Genomic DNA, 9,602 nt, shown 5'->3' on the forward strand with positions numbered 1-9,602 from the left:
TTTGACTGCACCTTTCTTTATGGGTATGAGTTATTACCTTCTTTTACTTTTCAAAACCCGATCATAATTCCTATGAGCGGAATATATCGGGTATGATGATGATGATTATTATCAAAGTCTTTAAATAGAGCTTGATCGTACTACATTCAAGCATCCAGATGCATGTTCATATGAGCTAGAGAAGGGATTGCGTCTTCTCTTGTGCCTCATTTTGAGTCATTTGTTTCCACAAATGCATATCATTAAACGGTAAAGAGCTAAATAAGGAAAATTCACGAGTGTGACCTTAAACGGTAAAGAGCTATATATGTTTAAATCAATCGAGAGTTGACTTGCTTATTAATTATCTCAGATGATCAAAAGGTGGCATACCTAACCACCCTAAGAGGTCCATGTTATCTAGCTAGGAATAAGCCCATTGACACCCTTGTTTCGAATAAGGCCATTAACGAACAATAGAGGTGCCCAAAATAAGTTGTGAGCAATCAATGTATCTAAAAGAATATTTCACGGATATCTAAGACTGCCTAAGAGGGATGGATTTACATTAGGATTCGAGTATTTTGTAGGACAATTGGTTGTATATATGTTTTTAGAATTTAATCTTCATCACAGAAGTTTTAATCATGTTCAATATTTTTGAACGCAAATGACCCTAAAATGGAGGTGCTCATATATTTTAAGTGTTTGAAAATACAAATTGTTAAAAAATATCATAATTTTTAAAAGTTATACAAAATCTTTAAAAAATTTGTAAATTTTGCTCGTAATCTCTATGATTAATGTAATTTTGGTTCACTTTATAAATGGATTATTATGAGATGACGTTTTTCTATTCAAGTTGAATAGAATGTCATTTTTCTTCTAGTTCATTATCCATATAAGGACTTTGCATTTAAGTTCTTCTAATTCTATGTTGCTCATAATTATGTCTTTAATTTTTTTTTTAAAACGTATCATATGATTTAAAGGTGCTGATTCCCAACACTTGGAACAAGGGAGTTAGAGTTTGTTAGCCGGCGGGTCAAACTAAATTGGGGCTAGTCAGATGTTGGTCAAGAGCTTTAACCATTAGCTTAATTAGAGTATCTGATATTTTCTGGTGCCTTAACTATCAGCATAAGTTTTTAATTAAGTTAGTTCTTTGACATGGTATCAGTAGCCAATATGACAAAAGGTCACAGTTTCAAATCTCAACTATGCCTTAACCATCAGCATACTTTGTCTTGTATTTTGAAGAGGAACGATAAGAATGTGTTGTATGTAAATGATTTAAGGTTTGAAACGATCGATGAGGTGTTTAATGTGAGGCAAATGAGGCTTCACTAAAGGGTGGAATCATACCTTGAACAAGACAAGGCATGGTATGAAAGTTGCTCGAACAAGGAAACATGAAAACTAAGTTAAAAGTGGGCTGGAGAGGTGTACTCGTTCAACGCACTAAAGTACTCGTTCAAGGCACATTCTGCAGGTTGCATCTGAACTAAGTGCTCGTTCAAGCACATGAGGTGCTCGTTCGCACACTGTGCCTCTGATTCCTTTTTGGTCAGTTTGGCCACTTAAAAGGCATAGAAAGGTTGTATAACTCCTTGTTTGATGCTTGTTTATTGTGATGTTTATTATCATACTTAATAGGTATGTTAATTGTGTGATGTAATTGTGCTTTATGGTGTATTGAAGTATGACTCTAAGAATGATACTCACCTTCCTCTATAAAAAGGGAGTATTATTCATAGAGCAAAGGGCATTACAAACACACTTTGAGAGAAAGCTATTACTTTGTTTGAACTTGAAAGTGTTCATCATTGTTCTAGTATTTTGTGATCTTGAGAGGATTGTTCTTAAGATAAGGAGAGGTTTATTACATTGCAATTGTTGAATTCAATCTGATAAACTACATTTGAGGGGGAGGTACACAAGATACCTCATAAAACACATTGTGTCCATTCTATTGCTTTTGTTTGATAATTCTCCTATTGTTTTTCATTGTTGAACCTCTTTGAGGCTTTCATTTCACAATTCAAACTCTAATGTAAGTCTTCAAGCAAACTGAATTAACACTATGTTTGGATAAGATTTTAGGAGGGAAAGATAGGAAGGAAAAAGAAAAGAAGAAAAAGGAAAGGAAGAAGAGGAATTTGTGATAGAAATCTTCATTGTTTGGATAAGGAGAAAATTGAAGGGAAATGAAAGAAATTTAGAGTAAACAAATTCTAAATAAATTAAATACTTTAAGTAATAATACACCCTATAACTGAATGTTAATGAAAGCTTCAAAAAAATTTATATATGAACAATTATCTACTTAATAAATTGATTTTCCTTCCAAATCTTTCTCCTCTTGGAAGGATTTGGTTATTAACAAGATTAGGGGCACTGGTCCCTCTATTTCCCTTCCTTTCAAAATCTCCCATCCTCTACAATTGTTATCTAAACAAAGGAATTCATTCCCCTTCAAATCCCTCTCTTTTCTTTTCCTTCAATTCTCTCTATCCAAACATCTAGTGTTATGTAGCTGAAATGTAATTAGGTAATTAACCAACTACGATGTTGGATTGTTTTCATGAATTGTTGGATGTTTCCTTGAAAGGTAGACTGAAAAGGTGAGTGTGGGTAGAGGATGGTACGTTGTTGCCAATGCCTTATTTTGGTGGAGAAGGATGAAAATATTTTCCCTCCATTCCACCCAAAATCAGTTCCATCACTTTATAACTATTTATTTTTGACTAACATTGTAGTTAGTCTCTTAATTTCTACCCAATAACTTATTTATTAGTTTAACGTTTATTTTTTCCCCAAAATATTTACTCCTAATACATATATGACCAAAGAGACGGGCAAAATACCTCCAACAATGATCAATTCAACAAACAATATTGACAACAAAATGGTCGTATATATAGACAATCTAATAAATGCAAAGTAAATTTAGCAACTACTATGTATGTATAAATAATTTGAAGTTACTTCAATGATTACAAGAGTTATGATCATCCTTTATAAAACTGTTGGAGTACTATTTCTAATAGTCGTAAAATTGTTAACTTTATATCTTTGGAAGATACTTAAAGGTAGAAAAAGACATGCAGACAAAAAAACCTGAATGAACCTCAGAATATTTTTGGCCTTAAAATTTACTCATTTTTTTGTTGATAGGACGCTTGATTTCATTAGACACCTTTAAACCTTGAGAAAGTCGACCCTTTTAACAATGGTAATGTCGATCAAATAAATATGGTGTATTTTATAGCATGTAATATATTTTGAGGCCTTACTTATAAGTTTAAATTTTTGGTTGATTTGGTTTTTTTGACATGATATCAAAAGTCAGTGTGATAAAAGGTCACGAGTTCTAATCTCAATCATTCATCATTCAAAGTGGAATATTCAATACCAGATATGAGGAGGGTATGTGTTGCACTTAAAATTCTAGCCCAAAAGAGTGTGATATGATGTGTTAGAGTATATAATATATTTAAAGTTCTCAATTATAAGTTTAATTTTTTGTTGAGTTGGTTCCTTGACATTCTGCACACTAGTTGAGTTATTAGAACTCTTTTATCCAATAAAATGATTTTGAGATGATATTTTCTTGGCTTATAAAATTTGTATATGTCGTAATTTTACAATTATATGCTGACATTATTAATAAATTGTTGCATCATGAATAATAATAATGCAGAAGTGAAAAACAAACAGCCCTACTGAAATCATGATGCCTTTACCCTACTTTAGAAAGAGAGTAATTTAACAGTAAGATGCAAAGATTGGGATCCTGTAACCGAATTAGGCTGGTTCGTGAATAAAACTTGTCTCATAAGAGTTCTCGATAATTCAACTTCTACAATACAATAATAAAATTAGAAATGGTAACGAGTTAGATTTAGATCGGATTTTAAAATTATAGTTTTTATCATTTTCAATTCTGACTTAAACAAATTAAAGAAAAATAAAAGGACCAATTCATATTAATAACTCGATTAGGCTACTATTTAATTACTCAAATTCTACCAAAAAACAATAATTAAACTCGCAATAATAATAGTGTCTTTTAAATATAGTACATGAAAGTTTTAACTTTGTTGTAGTCTCATGGAAAAGTATCGATTCTGTGATGAATGCATACATAAACAAGAGTCACTCTTTTTATGTCTATATTAAGCTTATATATACAAATTTGTATATAATAAACTACAAAATTAAATATTGGGATAAAGTCAAAGTCAAAGTCAAATTGAATTTGAGTCAATTTATCAAATGTTTTACAAAATTCGACTTTGATTTTGCTCCAATTTAGAATCAGACTATATTAAATTTAAAATTAACATTTTTTCCTCAAACTCAAATCTAATTATTTTTCTCAAATCGAGTTAAATTAAAAATTATTCTAAGGTAATTCACACTTTTTAGTGAATCTTTTTTAGTGAATCCTACTCAATAAGGACGAGCAATAAATTTTTTTACAATCATGAGTGGTACTCCTATATGTTGCCCGTGATTCATTCACTTCTATGGGACATGAATTTCATGCATGTCTGTCAAATTCTACCGCTTACCAAATACTAATACTAATGGTCGGCTTAGTTATTGGTATTAAATGTTACTAATGAGAATGATTTATAGCATAAGTTTTCATTAATTGTACTATGTTATTCCAATGATGATAAAATTTTAATCAGGAAAACAAAATTGTGTTCATAGTATTTTTATTGCTATCTAATGCTACATATTTATACGGTAATACATTCATTATATGAGATATATAGTTGTAGTACCTTGTAGGAGTAACTAGTCAAGAATATTTTTTTTACCAAAACTACACCAATTTTTCATTACCATTTATAGTATTTACAATCAGACGGGATTTAATGTGCTTGTTTAGCATCAAATTTCTTTAAATGTATCAATAAAAAGTTATAAATACCTGATAAAATGAAAACATGCATAAAGACAGATCAAATAAAAATTAACTTAATTATATTTTTCTTTACGATATCCAAAAGAAATCATAAAAAATTAATTAATAACATTTACTATATAACATGTAGTTATTAATTAAAATGGAGGATAATAGCTATAAGGGTTGATGCTATTAGATTAAGTATATAAAAGAAAAAGATAATAGTGATATGATTGGTCCAAAAAGTCCGAACAATCTTTAAAAAGTGGATAATGTTGGCAATCCATTAAGAACAGGAGGGAATAACTTTAAAATAATTGGAAAAAAAAGCCACCCTGTTGCCATTAGTGTTGGTAATTAAGTGCTAATACAGATTAATAACAAGCATAAATTACGGTTTAATCAAAGTAAATGATCTGTAGTTTCTTCTTCGATTTGACCAAGTATATGATTAGCTGCTCCCGCAATATCATCAACTGAGCTCAACTGGCATCCTTCTTCGACCTATATTTCAATGAATAATCAAATAAGTTAAAAATTAATGAAAAAATAAACCAAATTAGTCTTATCTTTTTTATTTAAAAAGTTAATTATCAAAATTATTTTTTATTTAGCTTTTTGACCAATAGAAAATTTAAAAATCAAAAACCAATTAAAAAAATCAATAAAAATCTTTTTTTTAAAACACTCTAAAATAAATGAGATGAAATATTAGGCAGCCCCTAGTGGGATAGTTAAAATAGGGAGGGGAGCAAAAACAAGAATGCACACGGTCCCCTATTTGTCGTATAGATTTGGCTTCTAACTGCGGCTTGTGTTGATTCCCGTTTACATAACTGCTAACCCCGATAGATGCGGTCTACCGCAACACTAAACTAACTATTAGATCCAAATTCTAATGCAATCTTTGTTTCATTCCCTTTTCTATTTTTTACATTATAAGATACGACAACGGAAGGCAGTGCATTCCTGACAATTTTTGTGTTCTCGCCAAAAAATAAAACAGTTGGTCTTGGATGAGACGATGTCATGTTAATTTGGGCCGGTTTAATTTACGCGTGTAACAACTTGGGTATTTTTTTCATTTTTTAGACATTTTTCAATTGTGATCTTAAAGGTATCAATTTTTAAAATTGATAAATGCCCAGAAAATTAAAATGTTGTTACACGCGCGAACTAGGCCAGCCCAAATTGAGACCGTCTTGTCCAAGTTTTTGTGCAAATAAAAAAGGGTCTTTATATAAGTAAAGCTTCGGTTATTTTTTCTCCAATTATGTAGTCCAATAATCATGCTCTTAACTGAGAAACCTAATGCTGCAACTTTGATCTATACTAGAAGCTACTTATGCAAATACTAATTTTGAATTATAAGGATTTACTCAATTTGTGCTCCTTCATGAGTTGGGCCATAGACGGTTACATCTCAAAACATCCCTCACTAATGGCCCTGAAGGAAGGGAAAAGATATTGACTAGAAAAGATAATAGTTGCTTTTACTGCAATAAAACTCGATTATCTTTTATTATATTTTTAGTTGTTTGTGTTTTGTAAATTAATTTTTTGCTTGTTTTAGAAGTTAATTAGCTTTTGAGTCCAAAATTGTTTGATAATTAAGTTGGTTTTTCATTGGATTCACTTTTTAATTTACTTTTCATCTAATAAACAAATAATAATACCTAAAAATTAATTTTTCAATATTTTCATAGTATTTAACTTATTAGCTAACTTATTAGTTAGCCAATCAATTAATACTTTTAATTGGTCAAATTAGTTAAAAACAATTTATAAAACAAAACCAATAGTTTTCGGTTAGTGTTTCCATTCAACACAAATAATTGGTACCAACTAACATATATACATTATATAAAAGAAAACATGTTTAACCAATAAAAAGCCAACAAAAATGTAAATTAAAACATAATAAATAAAAAAGAAAGTAGGAAGAGTAAGGAACAAACCTTGAGACTTAAAGAGTAAAGGACGAAAGAGTGAATAGTAGTGACGTTAAGATGAAGAACATTAAGACGAAGACCCTGAAATCCTGCTATTAATTTAACAAGTTGTTTTGGTTTCTTCTTCGCCATTATCTTCACGTTTGCATGGCTTTCTACCATTGTCACCTCTATGTCTCCTACACTCCTATTACAACTATTCATCACTGAGTTACCCTCCGATTTTGACCGAGTTGAGTATTGTGGGAAGCTGAAGAAATCATTAAATATTTCCGGCCATGCACTTCTTTTTTCACCACCAACGTTGCCTTCTGAAGGAGACGGTGGTGGTGGTGGTTGTTGGTCGTCTTTTTTGGATATCTTCCTTGTCTCCATTGATTGTAATAGTTGCTCTAGCTCTTTCACATAATTTATTGCTCCTCCTACTATTGATGCTTGATCGCCCTATATTATTATTTTCATTATTATAATTATTATTATATTCAACTAATATGAAAGTTCGTGCAATGTACAAGTTTATTAATATGAATTAAATATTACATTATTATGATTAAATTTATCATATTTATGACTTTTTAAAATTAAAAATTAATTATTATTTTTTTAAAATTATTTACCAAATACATCACACATAACAAAGCATTTTTCAGTTGTCAATGTCTCAAATTGGTTATAACTAAAAGTTATAAATATTTAATATTAATAAAATTTACTTAATTATATTTTAATTTAACTTATAGATTCATATTTATTCTTTTTTACAATTATACTTCATATAGAAAAATAAAAATAAAAATAAAAATGCCAACATTATATTAATCATATATTGATTAATGTATATAATTTAATGATAAATTTTGAATTTTTATAAGTCGTACAACAACATATATTATAGCACTTGAAATTTCATTCTATTGCTAAACATTAAATAGCTCATTAATTTATTACCAACTTTTTGATAAAAATCAAATATGTATTTTTGAACAATATAATATTTCTACTTTCTCATAATATAAAAGTAAGATTTTATTAAAGCAAAGTTGAAAAAAGAAAATGGGTATTGAAATTTGAAACTATTATCAAAAATACAATAATTTTGTGTACTTATTAACACTCCATCTTTACAAAAATGAGAATACACTCCTACATCATTATTAATTAAAGGAGTGAAAACAATATGTTTGGTCTAATTAGGCAAAAAAGTGAGCAACTATATAATGCAATTTTGTTTTTTAGTTTAATTGGGGTCCAAGTAGTATAATTATCATCATTTTTTCCTCCGTAAAACTTAAAAGCAGGAAAGGTTACTGAGCATGTTCAACATGTTTAATTGCACAGGACTTTAAAAAATTAAAAGTTTTAATATAAAATTATGTAGTATATGTTAAGTGTTAAAAGTAGAACATTATTAGAAAAAATAAAATCATTTGAATATGCATAGGACCTTGAAAAAATATCTCAATTTTACCTCTCCTAACTTGAGGTACAAATTAAAATCAACATTATTTTTAATTCAAATTTTTTTTATCTGGACTAATTAACAACAATAATATCTAATTAATCTAAACCTTAATAAAAATAAAAAACGTTACGTACGTACCCTTTGAACACAAGAAGGAGGCATCAAGGAACGAATAACAGCCAGATATTCATTCATTTGTTTCCGCCGATTTCTCTCAACGGCAATGTGAGTCATTCTTTGGTGTTCCACTTCCTCTTTATTCTTACTACTCCGCCGCCGCGACTTCCTCCGTGGCCTCACCCCTGTTTTCGTCTGGGCCACGAGATTAATACGTGGCGGCTGAGCTTGACCGGAGAGATATAAACTCTCCTCCGGCGATGACGATAAATTTAGAGGCACATATTGTTGATGATCTGATTGCTGATTCCATTCAATATTCATTAATTCAGAAGGAGTAAATAAATTACATGGAATAACATTATTATTATCATTATTATTAACTTCAAGTAACCCATCATTAAAGGGTACTTTGAGATTATTATCATTATTATTATTATTAGTATTATTATCCTCTAATATAGAGGGATAATAGTAGTAATTAGCAAACTCATAAGTACTCATACCAAAATTACTAGGACAATAATTAAAACTTGGGGTAATTAGTGGGTCTTGTGAGAAGATTACAGCATCTAAAGCCATGATTAATCAAAGTAATTAATGATTAGATTTGGTAATAAAAAGGGAAGAAAAAGATGGTAATGATACCAAGAAAAAAAGGTGGGTTTAAATAAAGAAAGTGATAAAAAAAAAAAAAAAAAAACCCAGAAAGCTGAAAAAGAATTGTATTTCCAAGAAGAGACAGAGTAGTGGGAGTACTAACAGTAACAGTATTATAGGTTACTGGGTAGTAGGTTCTTGCACGTGAGATATTCACAGGGGGGACACTTGAGGGATGTTACAATTGGAGATGGGAGATTTGAGAAGGGAAAATAAAGGAGAAGGTCCTTAAATTTAGAAGGGTATGTATGATTATGGGTGATAGTTTGATTTTAATTTGAGTACTTATAAGCTAGTTGGGGGACTATTAAGAGCCTACTAGTGCTTTTCATGAAACTCTATAAGCAAGTTGAGGATTTTGTTTGCCTAATTTTTATTTGAGAATTGAGACGGTCTGATCATGAGATGAGTTTCTTATATTTAATGACTAATATTTTTTTTGTGTTTTATATTGATGTTTTTATAAGAAAAATTAATGAAAATTAAGAAAAGTTGAATAATTTAGATGGTT

At 29.7% G+C, this 9,602-nt stretch overlaps 1 protein-coding gene across 1 annotated transcript; it reads right to left on the reverse strand.

The window, feature by feature from the left end:
* Positions 1–5,062: 5,062 nt before the first annotated feature.
* Positions 5,063–9,381, reverse strand: LOC130811275 (transcription factor bHLH94-like). The gene is made up of 3 exons (XM_057677505.1): positions 8,453–9,381; positions 6,859–7,296; positions 5,063–5,404 (listed from the first exon to the last, which is right to left on the reverse strand). Exons 1-3 carry the CDS (start codon positions 9,011–9,013, stop codon positions 5,303–5,305), a joined length of 1,101 nt encoding a protein of 366 aa, XP_057533488.1. The 5' UTR covers positions 9,014–9,381; the 3' UTR covers positions 5,063–5,302.
* Between the last annotated feature and the right edge of the window lie 221 nt (positions 9,382–9,602).

The sequence above is a fragment of the Amaranthus tricolor genome, chromosome 4 (genome assembly GCF_026212465.1).
Source record: "Amaranthus tricolor cultivar Red isolate AtriRed21 chromosome 4, ASM2621246v1, whole genome shotgun sequence".
In the NCBI taxonomy this organism is placed as follows: Eukaryota; Viridiplantae; Streptophyta; class Magnoliopsida; order Caryophyllales; family Amaranthaceae; genus Amaranthus; species Amaranthus tricolor.

Bases quoted from the DNA above. Each gene is read 5' to 3' on its own strand.
- LOC130811275 (XM_057677505.1), bottom strand. From the start codon at position 9,013: ATGGCTTTAGATGCTGTAATCTTCTCACAAGACCCACTAATTACCCCA. The intron at 7,297-8,452 runs GTACGTACGTAA...ATAATAATATAG, and splicing joins CTCCTTCTTGTGTTCAAAGG to GGCGATCAAGCATCAATAGT. The intron at 5,405-6,858 runs GTTTGTTCCTTA...ATTGAAATATAG, and splicing joins TTTACTCTTTAAGTCTCAAG to GTCGAAGAAGGATGCCAGTT.